This window comes from Leptinotarsa decemlineata, unplaced genomic scaffold, assembly GCF_025532065.1.
Source record: "Leptinotarsa decemlineata unplaced genomic scaffold, Ldec_3_MD MMD2_tig00003736_RagTag_RagTag, whole genome shotgun sequence".
Taxonomy (NCBI): Eukaryota; Metazoa; Arthropoda; class Insecta; order Coleoptera; family Chrysomelidae; genus Leptinotarsa; species Leptinotarsa decemlineata.
In genome coordinates, this window is record NW_027412593.1 from 829,312 (window position 1) to 855,174 (window position 25,863).

Below are 25,863 nucleotides of genomic sequence, written 5' to 3' on the forward strand. Positions count from 1 at the left end.
TTGCAATAAACTTGAAAGCGATAACATTTTTGAATAGAGAATGAAGAAACCTTTCAAATGATATATCACAAGCCTATACCTCCGATTTGAAAAATTGGGGGTTGTACCTGTCATTCAACGGGGGTTGAAGGTAGGGGTAACATTTTTCCGTGGAAGCATATCAAAGTATAGTACGATAACTACGATATATTTGATATATAGGTGCTTCGTAGGTCTTAGATGTGCACTAAGAAAGGATTTTCGAATATTCCAACTGTAGTGCTGCCCATGGGGGGTGAAAGGGGCGCATTTACATATGAAAATTGCCTGTCAATCACTGTTTCTCCATACTGTTATAATTTCGGAGGCTATAAGTTTGTATGTAGGTTCGTTTTATGTTGTAGATTTGCAATAAGGAATGCATTTTAAATATTCCAACTGGGGAGCTCCCTGGAGATAAAAGGGGCGCATTTAAATATGAAAATCACCTTTTTATCATTGTTTTTCCGTACCGCTATATTTTCAGAGGCTGTAACTTTAGGTATATGTAGATTAATTTTATGATGTAGGTGTGCATTAGGAAAGAATGTTTAAATATTTCAACTGTAAGAGTTGTAAATGTTGTATATGAAGACATTCTGTAGTATATTTAGTATCAGTATTGGACCGGTGTGTAGCATATATATATATATATATATATATATATATATATATATATATATATATAATATTATATATATATATATATATATATATATAACATATATATATATATATATATATATATATATATATATATATATATATATATATGGAGTTTAACTTTTCTGATACATTTTCACTCACACGGATATTTTTAGAGAGAAATTAAAAATGTGCTATAAAAATTTCAACATGACTGGTGCAGTACCTTCAATTTTGAAAAAGCAGACACAACTCAAATACTGCAATAAGTAATAATAAAATGCATGCTATGGTAGTGTCAAGTTGTTGATTTGCTTGTCAGATTTTCAACAGTTATTGTTGCAATAATGCTGTCTCTTCAGGAAAGAGTAGAAATAGTTTTAATATGTGGTGAGAATACACCATACCGGCAAGTAGCTAACATTTTTAATGAACGGCATCCAGGAAAAAATGTTCAACATACTACTGTGTCAAGGATAATGTCGAAATTCAGAGAAACAGGATCCGTAGCAAATCAATTCAAGAAAAAGCACACTCCAAGTAAATATGATGAGGAGGCCCAACTTAACATTTGTTTAAAAGTTATTGAACACGGGCAAACGAGCATAACCGATATTATAAAAAATACCGATTACAAGAGAGAGAAAGTGTTAGAAAAATTTTATTAAATAATAAATTCTGGCCTTACAAGCCAAAATTTATTAACACATTGAGAGAGCGAGATTTTGATATCCGTTTGGGGTTTTCATTCTGGTTTCAAGGTGAGCGAGAAGAAAATGTAAAGTTTCCGTATAAAATTTTATGGACAGATGAGGCAACGTTCTCTTCAAATGGAACGGTAAGTTCTTGGGCCCGATGGTGGGCCCAAGAAAATCTCAATTTCACAGTTGAATGTGGTGATCAGTATTCCTTTAAAACTAATGTATGGTGTGGGATACTTAACAACCAAATTATTAAGCCATTTTTCTTTAGGGAAAATTTATCATCCGTCGGATATCTCAACCTTAAAAATAATGAGGTTAGTGAAGTTTTAGATAATATGGCTTTGAATATTAAATACGACCTATGGTACCAGCTTGATGGCGCACCAATACATCACACGGTTGCTGTAAAATAGTCCCTCCAACAAATGTTCAGAGGCAAAGTTATTGGACGTAACTGGGAACATTATTGGCTACCTAGATCACCCGACTTGACGCCTTTAGACTTTTTCTCGTGGGGTTACCTGAAACAAAAAGTGTACCGAAGTAGACCATTTACTGACATACAACATCTGGAAAATACCATTCGCGAGTGCTGTGCAAATATAAATCCCCGATTTATTAAAAATGCAGTTACAGATGTCAGTAGAAGGATCATGATTTGTATTGAACGTGGAGGACGACATACTGAAATGTATGTAAGTGTTTGACAACCTTTTTTGTACCATTTGTATTTTCTATAATATTATTGTTGTTTGAATTTTATAATAATAATAATAATATTTCTATCGAAATTATTCGCAGTTTTTTAGTTGCCTCTGCTTTTTCGAATTCAAAGGTTTGTTCAAGAAAATAGCCAAGTGATTGAAACTTTGCACCAATTTTTATAGCAATTTTTTAATTTCTCTCTAAAACTGTCCGAATAAGTAAAAATGTATCAGAAAAGTCAAACTCCATGATGAGTTTGTTATGTATACATGAATTGATGACAATTAACCGAACTTGTTTTTAAAAATAAAGGGGATATCTGTCAAAAATAAGCAAAACGTCAACTTCATCCTAGTTGCATAAAATTTGGCATATAGATATAAAATTATCGTAGACACAACTTTTCCAAGTTACTTTTTGTTGAATTCGATATAGAAATGCACTTTTTCATTTTTTATAAAAAAAGTTGAATTTGACAAACACTGAACGTCAGTGGGTCACAGTTGGCCGTATCATTTAAAGTTAAATTCAAAGCACAAACAAGTGCCGAAGTTAATCTTCATTGGAACTTTTCGAAAAAAAAGTTTCCCATATGGTGGGCACTTTAATGGTGACACTGTATGTAGATCCCTTTTCATATGTCGATCTAGAACTACTCCCAAATATTTGATTGTAGCGATACTTGATAAAAATCCATAACGTATTCACACGATCTAGTAACGAATGAATATTGTCGGTTCTTTATTTGGGATGCTACTTTTCGATTGACCACCGTATACAATTTTTGAAAGAATTTTTCATACTTATTTCTCGTGACTTGATTCATCAATCTATTCGAAACTATATTTAAAAACCCATTATATCAGCCATCCTAATGATAATGACAGTATTACGTAAATTCAACCCTAAATTCCGGAAAAGGAAGAAGCGAAATCCCTCACCTTATAATAAATTGTCTGCTCATTTGTAGGTAGGAATTTTGGGAGAATTGATCGGAGGCTCTTATATATTTCCAAATGATCCTGGTATAGTTGATTATTCATCGTTTCCGAATACTGTGTTTATGAAATTGATTTGAAACACACCTCTAATATACAGTGCCATAAGTGGTTTCAGCATACTATATATTTTTACATTTCAAGGGAGAAGTTATAGAAAATTATGGATTTTTGGATCAACCTTCAAATCCCAATCACACATTCCATCATTAATTTTCCAGAGTAAACCTAAAGTAGGTGGTAGCTTATTAGTGGAATATAAAAACTTATGACGTTTCTTTTTTTTTCGAACATATCAGTCGTCGGCTTGGCTAGAAATCAAATCGAATTCTACCTTCAAAGTAGACAAATCGACTCTCTTCTTGTTTGAGTCACGATTAGTTTACCGCGAATTGTGGTATTACGAATAAAATTAATGATTATATTTTATACTTAAGCTGACAATTGTACATAATAATAGTGAAGTTACTTTAAAGGAAGGTTACATGTAAGTCTAGTAATAACACTCGTACCAAATTGGAAATAAACGAGCAATTAACATACTCTAGAAGAAATCTCTGAAATTTTTAGTGACCACTTTCAACATATCAATTCATCAGAAAACTATGATCCTACATTTCTTGATATTAAAGAGGCATACGAACAAAACAAAATGAATTTTCAGACAGAGGAGTTGTATGATTACAACTCATCTCTCACTATGGATGAATTCAGGGAAGCGCTAAGCACAGCAAAACCTTCAGCACCTGGGCCTGACAAAATCCACTACGAATACCTAAAACATCTTCCTGAAAAACAAAAGATGAACATTTTACACATTTTCAATGATGTATGGTCTACAGGAACCTACCCTGAAATATGGAAAGAGGTTCATATTATTCCAATTCTGAAACCTGGTAAAGACCCCACCTTACCTGAGAGTTATCGCCCAATTTCTCTTATCAGCTGCCTAAGTAAGTTGTTGGAGAAAATAGTGAACAACCGTCTAACCTGGTGTTTAGAGAATAGAAACCTTCTCTCCAGATTCCAAGCAGGATTCCGAAAATTTCGTTCGACTTTAGATCCACTGTCTTGTTTGGAACATGAAATACAGTCCAGCTTCGTCAAACAAAAACATCTAACAGCTATATTTTTTTATATTGAAAAAGCTGTCGATCTCACGTGGAGATATGGGGTACTGAGAACTTTGTATGAATGGGGATTCAGAGGCTATCTGCCACTTTTTCTACAACAGTTTCTCAATGACAGGAAATTCAGGACTAGAATTCAAGAAGCTATATCAAACCTTCGAGAAATGGAGAACGGTATACCCCAAGGTTTTACATTGAGTGTCACTCTGTTTGCAATTGCCATAAACGCCATAATAGAAGTAGTAGAAGGTCTAGTGAAAATAACTGCATATGTGGATGATCTAGCTATATTCTATTCGTATTCAGTCACTTCTGATGCTGAGGAGAAACTCCAGAACACCATAAATGAGCTTCACAGCAGAGCACACAGTACAGGTCTCAAATTCTCAGCAAGCAAAACAAAGGCGATTCACTTTTGTAGAAAGCGAAAACTTCATAATAATCCCAACCTCAACATGAATGGAATACCTATACAGTTTGAAAACAAAATAAAATTCTTGGGGAAGATATTTGACTCTAAACTGAATTGGGGAGCTCACATAGATAATTTGATGGAGAGATGCCAGAAAACACTGAATATCATAAAAGCTCTTGCAGGAATCAAATGGGGAGCAGACCGTGAAATTCTGCTGAATATTTATCGCAGCCTTATTCTCTCTCGAATGGATTATGGTAGTGTAGTATACTCCTCGGCCAGACCAACACGATTGAAAACTTTAAACAAACTTCAAAATAATTCTCTGAGACTGATGTTTCAGAACGAGTCCTGTAATATCACTCTGCTGTGAGACTGCTTCCCCTCCTCTTGAATTTCGATGAAAGAGACTTCTTGCAAACTATGCTGTGAAAATATACTGTCAACCTAACCACCCTAATTATGATATCTTCTTCAATGACAAAATCCATGATTTATTCCTACAAAACCCAACGGCAACCAGACCAACAGGTACACGCATAAAAGAACAACGTATTATCCCATATTCGAGAGTTTTCACGCTCGCTCTCCCGGAGTTCCCTCCATGGAAACTGGCTGATATATATTGCAATGTTTCGGGAAGTGAAATGAAAAAGTCAGAATTGAATTCACAACAACACAAACTGAACTATTACAATAACACCAGTAAATTTCCAAACTACTGCAAAATATATACTGATGGATCAAAGACCGAGTATAGGGTGGGCTGTGCATTCCTTGTAGATGAACACCTCCATAGCTGGTCGATGCACTCAACAACCAGCGTTTACACAGCAGAATTATACGCTATATACCAGTCTTTATTATTCTGTGAATTCGCACGAAACGAAACTCATTTCCTAATTTGTACCGACTCATTGAGTTCCATAAGATCATTCCAAAATTAATTTATTCTTGACCCCCTTGTAAGGATTATTCTTGCCAGAATTCATATTATGAAGGAAAGCGGTAGAACTGTCAGCTTCATGTGGGTGCCTAGTCATTGTGGCATAAAGAACAACGAGGATGTGGATGATTGCTAACTCTAACGAATATGAAGATGTACCACTCCACTTAGAAGATCTGAAGAATTTTAATAAAACCAAAGAAATATCTGACTGGCAGACTCTTTGGAATGAAACTGATGCGAAACTGAAATGCTCGAAACCAAGTGTGAATAAGCGAATGTACTACATGCCAAACAGTACTAACGATACAACATATACTTGTAGAATATCCAAAATATGAAGAAACCAGGAGACAACATAATATAACTGGGGCAATGAAAGAAATTCTATTTGATGATAGACGAACGTTGAGCAACATGATGGCATTTTTGAAAGATGCAAATATAATAGATGAAATTTGAAAAACAAACAACAAGTCCGCGGCTAATAACCTAGCAGTTGATGCCGCAAAAAAAAACATACTCTAGGTTAGGTTAGGTTAGGTCCAAGATCTATTCGAGTCTCCACCATAACCCGCAAGAGTTTGTGGATGACATCTATTCACACTCGACCAAATAAACCCAGCTTCTTACCGAAGCCGATTAGTTTGTATGGTGAGTGGTCTTTCAGGTCAAATGATGAGAATACGACTCTACCGATTCTAAAAACCTGATTCGATCCCCAGCGGGGCAGACACAAAGTATATACTCTGCTGTTTCATCATTTTCCAAACAGAGGAGACACACACTTTCTTCCGATAGTATGAGTCTCTGCATATGATGATTCAAATGATAGTGAACTGTAAGAAGGCCTGTTAGACATCGTAGTTCATCCCTGCTGTAGTTCAACAACTGTCTGGTATCAAGCTTCGAAGAATGAGTAAACGCTTTGAAGTGAGTCAATCCTAGAAGATTCTGCCGGAAGTCCATAAATCTTCTTGCCATCCAGGTGTTCGATATTTATTTGGCAAACCCTAAAACGATGCCAATAACATGTTCTGGTCAGATGAAGCTGCTTACAGCACCCTCCTTTGCAAAGGAGACAGTAACCTCATTGTTTTCCAGGCCAGTATAGCCAGGAACCCGGACCAGAGACAATTTGTTATGCCTTTCTACCGAGGAAAGTCATTTTTAGCAATTTGCTACCAATTTAGACGTTGCTCGGTAGGAGCCAAGAGCTTCCAACGCCACTTGACTATCGGAGAATATTTTCATTGACTTGTGTGTTATCATACTATAAGTTTATTAGAAAGAGAGTGTTCGCTACAATGGTTGCTCAAGAACTGTTTAGAAATTAGTATACAAAAATGGTTGCTCAAGAACTGCTTAGAAACTGAGATTCAAAAATGTTCCAAGCTCTTGCAAAAAAAGGCTGTGTCTTCGGTATGATATGTGGGATGATTTTGACATCTGTATAATATACCGGTGGAAGATCCGGACTCTATACTCTCAAGAAAAAGACTGAAATTTTGCAATAGTAAAAATGTTTACCTTGTCGTTTCAGCAGGCATGACAACATGGTATTAAAAAAGTCTGTTTTTTCGTTAATCAGCTGTCGCACCCCTACGAACGACAACCCTCAAAAGTCAAAAATTGTGCGAGCTAAGGATTAACGAGGTCTTACCTTTTAACGTGTGATTCCTAACACGTGTTGGACGATAGCAAGGTAAAATCGATCGTTCAGACTAGGACTTGAACCACCGACCAACACGGCACTCAATTTGAGTAAGTGAATAAAGCATCCACGTCAAACCGCCTGGATACCGACCGACCATTATGAGAAGAGATATTACCAAATATTTATTAGCACTTTGAGCATAAAACTTGAATTTCTCATGATTTATTAATTATATGAGCCTACAGCTGTCGCCTTTTTTAATCTATTTGGACAAAATATGTATTATTTAATTGAAGTGACAGCCAAACTGCAAGACCTCAAGCCGTGGAATTTCCAACCTGAGTTAAAAGGTTATACAATTTTCATTCCAAATCATTTATAGCGACGCAACACTTTATTGCGAAATCTGATATGAAGGTTCATATTGCTCTCACAAAACAAAAAATATTTTTGGCAAGCCCTCAGCTCAAGCTAACGGACTATACACATAAGATTTGACAATATGGAAAACATCATTTGCAGCTGAACACAATTCCCTATAAAATTTCTGCAAGCTTTTCTCCCAAATTCGATCATCATTTCTTCAATGTGACCTCTGTTTTTCCAACAAGCCACTCAAATTTGTTGATGAAAACTTTTTTCACGTTGATCGTTACGAATATGCAGGTATTCAAAAAAAATTAAATCGATCAAAAAACTTGTTGGAGAGAATTTTTTATTTATATTTTTTCAAATTGGAAATTATTGTGCATTGCATTTCTTTAAAATTCCCCCCCCCCTTTTATTACGGGTCAACCGAAAAAAATTTAATTTTGGATAATGAAATTGATGCATGAATACTTGATTTTGAAGTGAAATTGGCAGATGAAACTTTCAAGATGGCGACTGGGCGCCATCCGGGAAAAAAATTAAATAGGAAGGGGAGTCTTGTGATACATAATTTTGAAGCTCCTAACTAATACTTCACAACCCTAGAATTTGAACTCAATATCTTCACCTACTACAAAATGGCGGAACATTTAATAATTTCCTGAAGACAAACACATTATCATCGATATTTCTAAAAATATTCTTTTTTATCTGCCATATGGCAATTCCAACAACCTGATAAGGTTTGTTCGGTTATTTTTTGTTTATAAAAACGACAAAAAATGTCAGTACGACAACGAACATCATTGTTCAGTTAGAATATTCTCATTTAGTTTTCGGTTTTACTAGCAGAAAGGTACCACGTCAACAATCTCTAAAATGATCAATTATCGTCCATTGGAAGAAGAAATTTAAGCGATTTTTATTTACGGTGCGACGCGTAACTTTTACCAGATCGAAAGGATTTTCAATGAACGTTTTCCGAATCGTCCTATCTCTAGAAAATATTTGAGGGAATTTGTATCCAAATTCACAACTACCGGTAGTGTAGGTACATAACAAAAAGCCCACAGGTCATCCGTCCGTTCCGGAAGAACAACAAGTGCAAATAACTGGTGAGATGGTAGTAAATTCTGAACAGTCTACTTATTCATTCGCGAATGTTTGTGAGGAATAGGTATCATCCATACAAACTTAAAATGGTACACCAATTAACTGAAAATGGCCTTGATCGAAGAACAGAATTCTGCGAAAACCTTTGCAAGGCATCCTACCTATCTCCACAATATTTGTTTTGGTGACGAATGTACATTTTTTCAACGGTAATGTTCACAGACAAATTGCCGTTATTGGAGTGACACCAACCCCCACGTTTTCCGGGAAATACATACCCAATATGAAAAATGATCGTTTGGGCAGGAATATTGGGAAACCATATTGTAGGCCTCTATTTATTTGACCCTCTCATCACTGAAATCGTCGAGACGAATCCTAATGAATTCGATATGGATATTGTATTCCAACAAGATAACAAGATGCAGAAGCACCACATCACTCCAGACAAGTGAGAAACTATTTGAATATCACTTTTCCCGGTCGTTGGATTAGCCTTCGAGGTCCTACAGAATGACCAGCTCACTCACCAGATTTGATACCGTTGGAATTTTTTTATTATCCTTTTTGAAGCAAAAGGTGTACGAAACAATATTGAATAAACAGCAGGAAATAATAAATATTTGCAGAGATATTGACGTTGCTGTGTTCGAAAATTTTCGGCGTGAAATATGGGATAGGCTGTTCATATATCAAGAACTTCAAGGCAATCATTTCGAGCATCTTCTAAACTGACCTCAAGCTATTCTACTAGTCGAGCCATGTCATTTGATATTCATATCGAGGTAGTTTTGAAACAATATGTCATCCGCCATTTTGTAGCTGCGGCCATCTTGGATTTATAATGATTCTGAATTTATTAAATTGTATTGTCACAAAACTATTTGTGTGTAGTAAGTATCAGATCAATTTGTCAACAGAATGGGGGTCAAATGTCAAATACTAAATTTGGCCTGAACAAACAAACAGAGCAAGCTAAATGAAACCGTTCAAAAATAGCGTACCCAATGAGGAATCTTCAACCTAGCAAAAAAACAAACGCCTGCACGATTGCCAAGTTCGTAATTACTTTTTTCTTGGGAGATAGTGTGAAATAAATCTCCGTTTGAACACAGTAATTTAGTTCCGAAGGCGAAATGCCAGTAAAACCCACGTTATTATAATAAACTGTGTTATAAGGAGACGAGGGTAACTATCATCCTAACCTGTTGACATAAAACACCTCCATGTTTTGCACTAATTGAGATGTATTAGTTTGGGAGCTTTTGTCGGAGCGTGTGATATGGAAATAGAAGAAGAGGCTTTCGAAATGGTTGCTCCCGTCAATAGTAGAAACGGATGGTGAAGCAAAGAAGTTGATATAGTTGATTAGTGGGGAGTTTCAATATCAGTTTTTCCAGCAAATATATCCTGAAATGATATCATTGAGACATTGGAATCTGATGCATTCATAAGATATCTGTTTATATACAGTGCATTTCATTAATGTCCCCCTCTTTTTGAAAGAGTCAACTCGAAAAACTGAAATTTGGGATAATGAAATTGATGCATGAATACTTAATTTTGAAGTGAAAATAAATAGAAAAGGGGATCTTGTCACACAACATTTTGAAGCTCCTGACGAATACTTCACATCCTCAGAATATGAAGTCATTATCTTCACCTACTACAAAATGGCGGAACTTTTAATAATTGCCTGAATACATTGACATTTAACTACATAATATGAGGTAATAAGCTTGAGATCAGTTCAGAAGATGCTCGAAATGGTTGCCTTGAACTTCTTGACATATGAGCAGCCTATCCGATATTTCACGCCGAACATTTTCGAACACAGTAACGCCAATATCTCTACAAATATTTATTATTTCCTGTCGTATATCCAATATTGAAGCAGGTTCAGGTTCGTACACATTTTGTTTCGAATAGCCCCGTAAAAAAAATGCCAAAGGTGTCAAATCTGGCGAGCGGACTGGCCATTCTGTAGGACCTCGACGGCCAATCCAACGACCGGGAAAAGTAGTATCCAAATAGTTTCTTATTTATGTGAACTAATATGGTGGTGCTACATCTTGTTGGAATACAATATCCATATCGAATTCATTAGGATTCGCTTCGACGATTTCAGTGATGAGAGGGTCGACAGTAGTTTCCAGCATACTCAAATACAGTTTTCCTGTTAAATTTTGATCAATAGAGGTTCCTACAATATGGTTTCCCAATATTCTTGCCCGCACGATAGTTTTTTCTGGATAATAGGTATGTGTTTCTTGGAAAACGTGAGGGTAGGTGTCTAATAACGGCAATTTTGTCTGTGAACATTGCTGTTCAAAACAATGTACATTCGTCACTAAAACAAATATTGTGGAGATAGGTAGGATGCCTTGCAATGGTTTCCGTCATGATTTCGCAGAATTCTGTTCTTCGATCAGGGTCATCTTCAGGTCATTGGTGTTCCATTTTACTTTTGTATGAATGATACCTATTCCTCTTCAAAAGTCTCCACACAGTAGAAGGAGACACCTCACAAACATTCGCGACGGTAGACTGTTCAGGATTTACTACCATCTCACCAATTATTTGCACTTGCTGTTCTTCCAGAATGGACGGATGACATGGGGGCTTTTTGTTACGTACACTACCGGTAGTTGTGAATTTGAATACAAGTTCCCTCAAATATTTTCTACAGATAGGACGATTCGGAAAACGTTCATTGAGAATCCTTTCGGTCTCTTGAAAGTTACGTGTTGCACCGTAAAAAAAATCACTTCAATTTTTTCTTCCAATGCACGAGAATTGACCATTTTAGAGATTGTTGACGTAGTACCTTTCTGCTAGTAAAACCGAAAACTAAATTAGAATATTCTAACTGAACAATGATATTCATTGTCGTACTGATATTTTTTGTCGTTTTTATAAACAAAAAATAACTGAACAAACCTTATCAGGTTGTTGGAATTGTCATATGGCAGATAAAAAGAAATATTTCTAGAAATATCGATTTGACTTCATATTCTAGAGTTGTGAAGTATTCGTCAGGAGCTTGAAAAAGATGTGTCACAAGATTCCCCTTCCCATTTAATTTTTTCCCAAACGGCGCACAGTCGCCATCTTGAAAGTTTCATCTGTCAATTTCACTTCAAAATCAAGTATTCATGCATTAATTTCATTATTCCAAATTTAATTTTTTTGAGTGGATCGGTTTAAAAAATTTAAGGAGGGGACATTAAAGAAATGCACTGTATAAGTGAGAGCGATGACAAATACGCTATCTATAGGATCGGCTGGATTCACGAATATCGAAGATAAATGAGGCTCGTAACAAATTTTCTGGTTTGAAGACCAAGAAAATATAAGTGTCAGGTCGGCTAAAGACAAAAGAGACTCATTATCAGCAGCAATTGTGTATCGCATACCGTACACTTGTGGGAAGGTAAAGATCGGAACCACCAGAAGATCTATGGAAACAAGGCTGAAGGAGCATGATAGAAACTGCATACTGGGCTCAACGGACAATAAGGCTGTTTGAAAACACGAAACTCGCTACTCCCAACCAGGGATATCATATCGCCGACTGGTACGATAAGCAATAGAGATTCTCAAATACACAGATAATTTCAGCAGAAAATAAGAAGCTCTAAACCTCAATCGAATATGGAAACCCATTCTAAGAAGTTCAAGAATAGCAAACAGCATGACAGTAGAAACGGTTCGACAAATGTTATTGACAATTTACCTGATATTAGCACACCAAACTACCTGCATCAACATAAATAAACCTTACGCAGCCGTAATATATGGTCAACTGAGATTACTCAGGATGCATTAACTTCTGAAGTAGCTAGCCGCTGGCGCTAGCGAAACGTCAGGTTGTGAATCTAAAACTCGACGGCCTTCAAACCCGAAAAAAAGTGACACTAAGAACTTCGATCGACACCAGAGTTTTAACTCGCCATAGGTCTAATGAGTGTTACTAGGCTGAATTCGACATGCTTCGCTAGACTCAACTATCTTGAAGGACAAGCCTAGCTGAGCGACATCTAACTGATATCTTTCCTTACGACGACGCCATATTCATATTCTAAATATATTCTGAAACAGTGAATATTACCGGAGTTTTATCCCATCACCAAACCGTTATTTCTAACACCTCGACACGTGTTTGAATCACCAAGTGATAATCTTCAAGAAAAAGGTTGAACTAAATCGACATACAATGTTGTCCTTATTGATAACATAGATACCTCTGCTGGGTACCTGGGTCTTAATTGTCTTGAATTGATTTTACAATGTCTCATCTATTGCAGACCCAGGACGGGACCTAGGCATATATGCGACTGTCGATAAAAATTTTCTCGGACAGTCAAGCGGCGTTGAAAGTTCTTGGCTCCCACCGAGCAATGACTAAGTTGGTAGCAAATTGCCGAAAATGTATCTGATCTGGATTCCTGATCACACTGGCCTGGAAGGCAATGAGGCTGCTGACACCCTTGCAAAGGAGGGTGCTGCAAGCAGTTTCATTGGATCAGAACCTGTCATTGGCATCGCTTCAAGTTTTGCCAAACGAACATTGAAAACCTGGATGGCAAGAAGATTTGAAGACTTCTGGCAAAATCTTCCAGGTTTGGCTTAATCCAAAACGTTCGAAGCTTGAAACCAAACAATTGTTGGAATACAACAGGGATGAACTACGATTTCTAACAGGCCTCCTTACAGGTCAATGTCGTATGAATCATCATATGCAGAGACTCGGACTGTCGCCTCTGTTTCAATAATGATGATCAACTTTTGTAAAAACACTGAAGGGGGGAATTGGTTTCTTTAGATTCAATTCAATTCAATTCAATCCATTTGGAATATGTTAATAAACAATTTATTAATATTATGGTTAGGACCACTTGGAGTTTGAGGAAAGCAGCCTAAGCGCAGGTGGCTTGTAATGTGTTTCCGTCTGTAAGTACTTTCCGTGGAAGTACTTTTAAAATATATCAGGCAAAAAAGTAATAAAAGATTAAATAACTGTTGCAGTTGTATTAGTGAATAGACAGAGAAAGCTGGTATATTTTATGAGAATAAGTACCTATAATTATCTATACATCTAGGTTTACATAATATTGGAAATAGGTACACATACACTGAAAGACACATTGGAAGATTAGAAAATGTACTGAGTGATATTTCTGGGTTATTGGGTATGTTTGAATAATCTGTTTATACGGGTATTATTTACAATTATGAATTCTTTTGTATTTTTTTCATACTTTAAAAATGTGGTATTTATCTTTATTTCAAGGGAAAGCATGTTATACAGTTTTGGAGCGAAATAGTAGGCTGAACGTTGGGTATGACTTTTTTTGTAAAGGGGTATATCAATGGATAAATTATGTACATTTCTGTTGTACTTTGTATTTGCCTTAGAATAATTGATATTGTTTGAGTATATCCATATAAGACACTGGTGTGCATACAAACTTCTTATATCAAGCAGATTAGTTTCAGAATAGAGTTTTTCTGTATCAAATTGTCTGTTTATTTTCAAAATTATTTTTAAAACTGTATTCTGGAGCACCTATACAATATTTAGCATATTCTCAAACATTCCACCCCACACTGTAAAACAGTATCGTATAACTGACTCAACAAGAGATTTGTAAACAATAATTAAGCTTTTTTTTGTGAGTATATCCCTGAGTTCATACATTTTATAGCTAAGATGTCTAAGTCTTTTTACTATATATTGCAAATGTTCATCCCATCTCAGATGTTGGTCCATTACAACTCCTAAATACTTCATTTCAGTTACTTTTTCAATATATGAACATTCACAAATGGTTTCAGAACACTTTGGCATATGTAAATAAATTTTTTGTTGGACAGGTTGGTGGTTGCTCAGAAGAGTGAAAGTAATAAATTTCGATTTTTCAACATTAAGGTTGAGAAGATTGTTACTTTACCAAATTTGTATTTTACCCAAACACTCTTCTGCAACTTTATATACCTGTTGCCATGTATCACCTGTACAGATAATTGCAGTATGGTCAGCATATGATATGAGGTGCCCTTTGAAATTATTTATGCGACTTAAACTATTAATATATGCTAAAAATAGTATTGGGCCTAAAACGGTACCTTGAGGTACGCCACTAGAGATTTTAGCCAGTTCACTAACATTGTTACCTATTTTGACCCGTTGGGTTCTACAAGAAAGATAATCTGTAAAAACATTATTTGCTGGGCCTCGTATTCCATATAAATTCAGTTTATTTAAGAGTGCTTCATGAGAAATTGTATCAAAGGCCTTGGCCAAATCAAGAAAAATTGCAAGACACTATTTTGAATTGTCTAAGGCATCCGATGCTTGCTTAAATAAATCTAAAACAGCTAGTTCATTATTACTTCCATTAATGAATCCATACCTCTTTCTGTTAATACCTCATTTTTTTTGAATTTTCTGCAATTTTATGTTTTTTAATATAAATGTGATCAATTAGTGTTTCTGTTTCTTCTGTTATACGGGTAGATTCATTTATGTAGCATATAAATCCACTTTCTGTTAGGATATTTACATAATTGATTACGTCATTTGAAGTTTTATCCAAAAGGTTGATATTTATGTCTCCTAGAAAAATTTCTATGTTGGAGTATTTTAGTGTTGACAAATATTCTGATAGTTCTTGTATATACGTCTTAATATTTGTGGAAGGTGGGCGGTAGGAAGCGGTAATCCCGATTGTTAAATTGAAAACTGTCAATGTTATTCTTAATAGGTTAGATTCTACCATATAAAATATTTTTGGAAGAACCGGTAATGTATCTTTAACATAAATTATGACACCATCATTTTGGTTGAATTTTGATTCATTATAATAAATAGAATATTTTGGAATATAAAAATCACTCACCAATTCTTTGAATTGAATGGCATTCTTCGAATTAATCTGTAAATAATACCCAGCCCTTAGATCGTGAAGCATGAAAATTTCACATATACTTTCCAAAAGTTGAAAAGCTACCTACCGAGAAGAATCGCCAAGAAAAAAGTAACATTTTAGCGATGTTGAGAATTTCACGAGGTAAAGTACAGTTTTCAGGTCTATCAAACTGAAATATTCGCGAAATGGGGTGGAAACGTACCTGTTTACTGTTATTGATACACTCAAATGATCCGCTCAATGTTTGTGAACGAGTTGTTTGTAGCACGTCTAGATTATGGGGATATTGTATATTTCCATTAAAACACTTTATAACCCGCTTCGAAAGAAGATACAGCAGTTCAAAGTGAAGGCAGAATTACATGAATTCTGTTTTAATATCAAATTTTTATAGAAGAGAGATATAAGAGTTGATAGCAGTGTATAGCAGTAAAGAAATTGTTAAATATTTGAATGAACATAATCGTGTACAGTCAATTTCACTTCAACATCCTATGAAGGATTAGGAGTTATTATCTGACAGCAAAAGTAACAGTGGTGTATAAAAGAATATTGAAATTCAATCATTCATTTATATACTCTTTTTTTTAAATATAATTTTTTAATACAATGAAAAGTTTCACGAGTTTTCTTTGATATAAGGTTTGATACTCTCCAATGGCTATATTTTCAATTTGCAATAAGAGATATATGAGATTCATGAAAGATGAGAATGAAAACTTCCTATGTTTACGCATACAAACTGAACTGAACTGAAACCGTTATTAGTCAGGAAACAAAGCCTCAAATTTACGTGCTGATTAATACACCCCAGATCAAACAATCAGAAATCAAAAAATTTGTAATTATAACATATTTTGGTAAAAGAACAGAGAAAATTGCGGGATTTTTCAGTAAAAAAAACGTAGAAGTGGCATTCAGGCCTCTTGCCAGGTTATCTAATTTACTTCTTAGCGGCAAAGATGAAGCGGACAAGATAGAGAAATCTGAAATTTATGAGCTCGTAATCTCATATGTTTGGACTGTTATAGATAAAATTCATTTAACCTTTGTGCTACATTACATAGACAGGATACGTCAAATGATATTTTGATCTGATTCATATGAATAAGTACTACAAATAGTATAATATAATATTCACATATATTGACCCATATATATACACATATTTACTTATTCACAAATACATAAAGATCTCAGTTTCACATCAACATTAGCCTTAGCCAATTAGACAATTACTTTGTGAAAAATATTAAATATTTACAATTTCAAGTAAAAATTCGTCCACTGTATAGAACCCATTTGTCGATAAAAATGATTTTTAAGTTAAATACTCATTTCAACAAACACATATCGATATTTTGTAGAGTTATGTTTTCGGGTTGTGAGCATACTGTTTTTTCTAGTATTATAATTATGTACTTCCGATCTAGGTCAAGGTGTCTTATATTCTCATGAAAGTATGTCAAGAATTTTGAAATTAATATGCTTGCCACAGTTAATATTTTATTCTCTTCTCAAAACGGTATGCTGAACGTGAAAGGTCCTTCAGACTAGGTATAGTCGAAGTAAACGATATTGTTTTTTCTAAATTTGTTGACACTCTCAAAGGACAAAAAATCCAATACATAGAAATGAACCGGCAGCAAACTAGTCCACGTGAACTGTAGACTTGGTGGTTCGTATTGGGTAATTTCCACTTACCGAGTTTTATGACTTGCTGAAGAGTCAAACTTAAATTTAAGTCATGTTACGGTGACGAATAGAAATCGGGGAATGTGGGTATCAATTCAGGAACTGATCGCGATATTGGTGCAGTTATAATTACCTAAAATTTTTGTTATTCGTTTAAAATGAAGCGTCCTTAGACAAGTACTGATAATAATAACGAGTGTGATAACAACGCAGACTTTTTCCTGTGTAGTGATTACAATAGCGATGGTGAACAATGCGAAAAAGTGATACCAGTGAATAAAATTCGGATGCATTTGAATATTGAAACACAGAGATTATATTTCAATATATATAAGAATTTACATCTCAAGTTTGGTTCGAAGGAAACAAACAATTACAAGCAACATCAGATTTGACCAAAATTCCTCTCTCAACTGTACGTGAAACAGTCAAAAACAAAATTTATGAAAGCAAGACGCGATGTGACACAGTACTACCAAAACCTTCAGATGTTTATCCAATAAAATCATTGAAAAAAACAATGTACAACCGTTTCAAAAGCAATAAGGTTCCTACAACTGAAATCGTAAGGAAGAAATTGAATACTTCCGGCCATAACGTGAGCTGCTGTGACAAAACTCTCCAGAATTGGATAAAGAAATCAGGATTTGGCTTCGAAATAATAAACAAACGTCAAGCAGTTATGGAAAGCAGAAGAATAGTGGAATTGCGTAACAAATAGGTAGAACAAATAACTAAATATAGACAAGAACAACATCAAATTTTCTATCTGAACGAAACTTGGTATGACACTCACAACACAGTTACGAAAGGGTGGACTGATGGTTCGAGAATGTGTATGCCTAGCATGCCTGCAAACAAGGGATCGCGAATAATCATTGTGCATTGCGGAGAAAGTGAAAGATGTGTTCCAAATTCTTTGAAATTATGTGGAGAAAACTTGAGGACCACAATGTTGAGTATCATAAGAACATGGAAGCTAATATTTTTGAGGTATGGTTTGAAAACACATTGATCCCAAATTTACGACAATTCATCAAAGTACCGAATGGAAATTCGAGGAAAGATGAAATACAAAGTTTCTCAATGGATATCAATTTGTATTTTGAATATTACTATACCAAAAACCAACTACTTGAAGTTTTATAGACAAAAACATTCGAAAAAGTGTATGCCCTTGAGAGTATTGCTGAGTATTCCCCCCTATTTTTGTGTTTTCAATCCCATCGAGTTGATTTTGGAAAAATTGAAACGAAGCATCAGGCGTAACATTAATTTTTCAAAATTTGATAAAAAGGTAAGCAACATTTGCAATTCCAGCGGCATGATTGTGCCAAGATATATTGGTGTCCAATTCAACTTTCAACAAACTTATCGAAGCCGAAAGCGGAATTGTCTTCCGGCTCGAAGACATTTATCTTTCTGGAGAAAACCAATGCCTTGAACTAAACCTGGTTACTTTTACCCCAATTGGAAATCACTTCTAGAACCTCATTAAAATGTGCAACCTCCTGCTGCCGATGAAAATGTGCAATTGCATGCCGTTGTCCTGTAATCCAAATGGAATGACGAGACAAATGTGCTGTCGTCAGCAAAACAATATATTGAATTCTTGGTTTTTTCAATACAATAAGAAGAGGGTTGAAGAAAATATGGATCCCTGAGGAACACCAGCGTTAATGGTAAAATATGTGTTTTTATATTTTCACTCATATCTCTCATTCTGTTGCTAATTTTGGGGGTGTCATGGGAAAGCAACAATGTAAAATGTCTTCACCCTGATTATGTGAAAGTTGTCCTGAAAACAATAGACACATCATCATTATCACTATATCTAGATTTGAAAGAAGTTCTTGTCTTCTCCAATGTACTCTGTTGTGGCAAAATAAAGTCGTATTACTAGAGATTTTTCATTATAAATTCGAACATCATTCATTTGCAGCCCGCGGCTTCGGGATGCGCGTCGTGGGCGGCAAGACGGCTCCCGACGGCCGCCTCTTCGCCTACATCGTGTGGACCGTCCCCGGGGGACCCGCCGAGAAAGGCGGTCTGCAGCAGGGCGACAAAGTCCTTGAGTGGAGCGGCGTCTCGCTCATCGACCGCTCCTTCGAAGAGGTGTGTTCCATCATGGACAGAACCGGAGACATGGTGGAGCTGCTGGTAGAACACGCCACCGATCTGCGGATGTGCGATCTATTGGACGACCCCATACCACCGTCGAGCTCGCTGGTCACGAGGAAGCCGTCAGAAGCGGGGATCGCAGCACTGCATATAGGTATTTATTTATTTAGTCATTTATTCATTCCATACACTATTTTACAGGATGAGTTCAATTACATAATAGGGAAAACGGTGGCATTTGCAAATATATAACTCCATGATATAATTTGTGATTCTATATCAAGAACAGAACTGTCAGTTAGCTAAGAATTTTTTTTTATTTCTATATTCTGCTAGTTGAATATATCTAGGACACGATTAACAGAATAACCAGTATTGCAAATTGTATAGATTGGGAATAAAAAGATAATAAGTGACACTATTCCTAGATGATTTTCTAGAAACCCAAAAATTCATCATATCTAACAATTGAGAGGAGGTATTGATATCGTTTATGATATAGAATAAGAAAAAGAATAATATTCACGCCTTACCTCGAGACTAAAAAAAAATATGAATTTCAAGCAATTCATAATAGGGTGTTCCTACAGTAGAATACGTGCCTTCAAGAAGAGCTTCTGAAGGGCTTCAAAATGATCTATATGAACCCGATAGTAGGGACTCCACACAACAGATGCCTATTCCTGCCTAGATCGATTGAAAGTGAAATAAAGTGATTTAAGTGTTGAAGCTTCTTCGAAGTGTTTAGTATTTCTAACTGAGAATCTATATATACGATAATCAGCTATCAGAGAGGTGTCAATATGTTTATTGACAGAGAGGGTGAATCAAAAGTAACACCTATATCAGTGAATGTGTCAGGACGCTCCAGAACTTGATTTTTTATGACGTAGTTGAGTAATGTCAAATTCAGTGAATAAGATATCACATTACATTTGGATATTCTGAGACATAGATTATCATTTCGACACCATACCGCAATGCGATTTAAATTCAGGGTGAAACGTTCGCAATCGTTAGAACATGTAATATTGTGATAGGGTTTCAAAGCATCTTCATATAGAAGGAAATTAACATCAGTCTCAGCTCCGATATCATTGATGAACATATTGAACATTAGGGGTCTCAGGTTTGACCCTTGTGGTATACCAGATGTGGCTTGATATTCTACAGACTTGAGGCCATTGAGTTATCTCTTTTCTTGAAAATTGGGCAGGCTTTCGATTTTGTTCATATTGATGGTACACTTGATGTTTTCAGGCATAATAAAGTTCACCCCCCTGCGGTCAGCAACTACCCCCCTATTTTTTTCAATGGCATGGGGGGTTGAGTGATACATCATTTCAAAGGTCTTTTGTCTCTCTATTATTTCTGTATTTTTTTTCGAAATTGGTTCATACGTTATTGAGAAATTGAATGTTGACCGTTTTATTTGAAAAAAAACAGAAAATTCGCTGTCGCTCATTTTATTGAGTAAATCAACAAAATTAATATCAAAGACAACACAATCAATGGATAAATTGTTTAAAATGACCTCCGTCTAGTTCCATACAATAATACAGTCTACTTTCGAAAGCGTTCCTTACATTATTGAAGATGTCCTGAGTCAGAAATCGGCATTCCCGAACATTCTCTGTCGCAGGTCTTCTAGATTTGTAGAATTCATTCAATTAGTAGTTGATGTTTTGAAATGGACGACACTGTGAGTTTTTTCTGCACTGGTAGTTTTTGTTGAATCTAGTTGTCGCAGAACAAAAAGTAGATAATTGGCCACTGTCACTTCTTCACGAATTATTATTCAGTTATCCTTAATCATTGTCTTTCAATATGGTTTATTCTACTGAAGAAAGAATAGAAATTGTTGCAACGTATTAACGAAATAATGAAAATGCTAAAGCTACTGCAAGAATTTATAATAGGAATCATCCAGATGACAACGTGAGTCATCAATAAGTTGAACAGTTAATGGATAAGTTTCGAACTTCAGGTTCTGTTCACAACAGAAAACATGAAGTATCCCGTCCTGTCAGAAATGATGGAGTTGAAGTTGCAGTTTTAGGGCATGTACAAATGGATAATCGACAATCTGTCAGACAAGTAGCTAGAGCGTCTGGTGTATCAGCTACTTGTGTTTTTCGGATATTGAAAACCTGCAAATTCCATCCTTTCAAAATGAGACTAGTTTAGGAATTAAACGAAGATGATCCTAATCGTCGACTACAGTTTTGTGAGGTTTCTGCGAGAAATTGACCAATAACCCAAAACTTCTATACAATACATGTTTTTCAGATGAAAGTTCTTTCGTGTTGAATGGTGAATAAAACAGATATGATTGTCGTCACTGGAGCGACGTGACTTCTCATTTGGTGATGGAAACACATTCACAAACTCAACAAAAATTGAATGTCTGGGCCGGCATTCTTGGTGATCATATTGTTGGACCATTCTTCATTGAAGGTAATCTCAATGGAGACACATACTTGAATCTATTACAAGACTGTGTACATCGTATGACTACACAAATGTCAGAAAATGATGACAATTTAGTAGAAAATGAAATAATATTCCTGCAGCATGGTGCATCCCCACATTTTGATGTTCGAATGAGACAGTTTTTGAACGAACGATTTCAAAGGTGTTGGATCGGCAGAAGAGGATCAGTGGACTGGCCAGCTAGATCACCTGATCTCAGTGCAGAAAAAACTAACAGTATCATCGATTTCAAAACATTCACTATTAATTGAATGATTCCTACAAATCTAGAAGACCAGCGACAGAGAATTGTTCGGGAAGGCCGATTGCTGACTGCGAACATCTTGAATAATGTACGGAATGCTTTCGAGAGTAGACTGTATTATTGTATGGAACTAAAGCAAATTCAAATCCAAGATAGAGTGGATGTGAACATTGACATGCCCTACGCACGTGATATTGAAAATCCCAAGAATTGGCAAGGGTCGTATTCAGAATCAACATCTTATTGATCGCAAATGTTATATCATACTTAGGAAAACTTTTTTATAATAACGAGTGAAATGCACGAATTTTGCAGTTTAACGGGAAAAATGCAGATAATATGTGTAATATAAAAAGATTTTCATTGGATTTTTCACACCTCATTCAAGCATTATATGAAAAGAGACGTAATCATTTCTTTATTGATAATTTTTATTTTATGTAAAATCAAAAGGAATATTAATCAAAATTATTCAACTGGATGAATTTGTCTCTTCATCAGTAGTGTCATCCTCACCAATCTGAATTATCAGTGGCTCGATTTGTGCCTCTATTATGTTATCAAGCTTCCACATCTTTGTCTCGACTTCCGATATCACATGCCGAACACACTTCTCCCATTTCTCCGCTGCGACTCTTTTCAAAGCCTCATCAAAAAGTACTTTGAGATATGCAAATTTGAACGTGGTGTTATGCTGAGCAACAAAATTCTTCACATCCTTCCATATTAACTCGATGGGATTGAGCTCGCAGTGGTATGGAGGCAGGCGAAGGACAATTTTGTTTTGACTTGCTGCCATCTCATCGACTATATATTTTTGGTATTCAAGCTTGCGCTCCTTGATGATTTTTAGTAGCTGTACTCTTAGCATTGAGTCTTCAAAGCTAATATTCTTCGATCGTAGCCAATTTTGGATTTCAACCTTCCTTGAAGACGTTGTCGGAATATTCTGTAACCGTCGCGAATGATAAGGTGCATTGTCCATTACAATCACAGCATTATCCTCCAGATGGGTAGAACTTTGGAAAACCACTGTTTAAAAGATTCACCGTTCATTTCTTCGTGATAATCTCCAGTTTTCTTCGACTCGAAACACCACAGCCCTTCAGCAACAAACCCATTCTCATTGCCGATGTGACAAATAATAAGCCGTTTTCCTTTACCTGAAATTATGAAGAGGTATGTAAGTAAATAAAACAAATACGAGGCTAACTTTTTATATATTGAGATTGAGGCAGGTCTTAATATAAATATAAGTTTACCTGATGGATTTGTTGATCCGGTGGATAGTCCATCTAGAAAGGCCCTCCTAGATGAGGTCACAGTTTCATCGACTCATACTTTAGGGGTAGTATGACCACCATTAACCCTGGTTTCATCCATATAATAAATTGTTCTCTGTTGTTCCCTATAATATTTAATTTTGGTCAAATACTCTTTCCTCCATAACACAATTTCCTCTCTATCCAATAATAAACTATTGCGCCCTCGTTTTTTCCATACAAAATTCAAATGTTTCAATACTTTATGGAATGTTGACCGCTTAAAACTTGGCAATAAAACATCTTCATTTATTTCTGTGAGTACTTTGTCTATCGTGGGTATTTCATTTCTGAAACAGTACGCATGCACTTTCCTCCTGATTGCATGTTTATCAGCATCATCTATTGATTTTATTATGGTTTGACAATTCTGATTTGTATTCGGTTTGGAAAATGTATGATTTTGTTTATATTCCTGTAAAACATTGTAAATCGAAGCGCAACTCCAATTTTATCGGATACTTTCGATACGACTTCGTCGACAGTTGATGTCTCAATTTCTTCAATCTCTTTCTTGAAGACATTTAAAATCACTTCTTTCATCTCAACACTCGAATGTTTTTTTTGGATCGTTTCCTGGCTGGACTCAGAGGACAACTCACAGTATCAATCAGCAGTGTCTGTACTGGACATCATGGAAAACAATTTTAAACAATATACTATAACGCACGCCACACAAACACGCAAACGACTGATTATAACCCTGTGCTGGTTCCGAACTCGTACCAAGAAGGTTGTTGGAATGTCCTGTATAAGAACCACTGAAGAGATCAGCAAAACCAACAAGAATATATGAAGGATATATGATGGAATCGGCCGATACTTGATGAAAATCCATAAGTAACATATTCCAAAAACACTTTATTGTGAGATTTTCACTAAATTGTTTTACAAAAACGCAACACGTCTTTCTCCATAAAATGGCTTCATCTGGCGTGTCTTTCAACTAATTCTACACATTCAATACTAAATATATATATAGTTTATGGAGTACCTGAAATCAAAGTACCTGTAAACGAAGTACCTGAATTTTAAGTAGCTGATATTTTACCTGAGTTTCTAACGAATTAAATTACCTGCACTTATGTTCCATTTTCCACATTTGAAAAAATATTCAGTAACGGAGAGTTATTGAGTTCTAATTCAGTAAATTACCCGAATTCCTGAATCTATTGATTTCTAAACATTCTAGAAGATTAAGTTTCAAACTCTTCTCTTCTAAATGTAACACCTCGTACTCATGATAGAACTCATGTCCTTCTGCTAAAAGATGGTTTGCAAATGTAGAATTGGTCTTTCTATTTACAAAACTACTCCTATGTTCTTTAATTCGTTGGAAAAATGTTCTTCCTGTTTGGCCAATATACAGTTTTGGACAAGAGCCACCAGTCAGCTTATATACTCCTGATCTATTCCACACCAAAGTTTTGTCCTTATTGTTTTTAATAAATTTACTTAGGTTATTATTCGTTCTATAAGCTACGTTTACACCTTCTTTCTTCAAAAAACGGGCAATATTCCTGTTTGGTTCACCCACATATGTCAATGTCTTATAACTAACATTATCACATCTTGAATATGGGTAGACCAGATCCATGGCTTGCTTTTGTCGTTTTTTGGAAAGAATGGAGCTTACAATATCTACCTTATAACCGTTATTAATCGCGATTTGTTTGATCAAATTCAGCTCTTTCTAGAAATCCCTATCAGACAGTGGAATATTCAATAATCTGTGAAGCATACTATTGAATGCAGCAACTTTATGCTGGTACGGGTGTGTGGAGGAATTATGTATGATAATGTCCGTGTACGATGGTTTGTGGAAAATTGCAAACTCATGTTTATTGTTGTTTTTCGTAATGGTTAAGTCCAGGTAATTTATTGAATTATTTACCTCCCTCTCAGTGGTGAATTTTATTGACGGGTGGATGGAATTGGCATATTCAATGAACTTGCCTAATTGCCTATCTGTACCAGTAAAACATACTAAGATATCATCTACGTATCTGTACCAGTACAAAAAATTGTTGGCTAACTGATTATTATGGATTTCATACTCTATGTTATCCATGAAAATTTCCGCCAGTAAGGGACTCAAAGGATTCCCCATTATTAGTCCTTCATTGCATGAAAAGAATTCTCCGTCAAACTGGAAATAATTTTGAGACACACAAATGGTGAGTAAATCAACAATCTCCTGTTTTATCATGTGGATTCACGTGGTTTTTGTCTAAGAGACACTCCACTAGACCAATTGTTTCAGTTGGCGGGATACTGGGAAATACATTTTGGACATCGAACGATATTAATTTTGAGTTATCTGGGAGGATTACGTCTTTATTGTTATCCACTAATT

General features: G+C 35.5%; 1 protein-coding gene across 1 annotated transcript in view; it reads left to right on the forward strand.

Moving 5' to 3' along the window:
- Fife (regulating synaptic membrane exocytosis protein fife) overlaps positions 1 to 25,863 on the forward strand; it is an 88,194-nt gene that overhangs the window by 57,623 nt on the left and 4,708 nt on the right. The window contains exon 7 of the mRNA XM_074178198.1: positions 19,270 to 19,602. Within this exon, the coding sequence (XP_074034299.1) occupies positions 19,270 to 19,602 (333 nt within the window). The remainder of the gene's footprint in view (positions 1 to 19,269; positions 19,603 to 25,863) is intronic.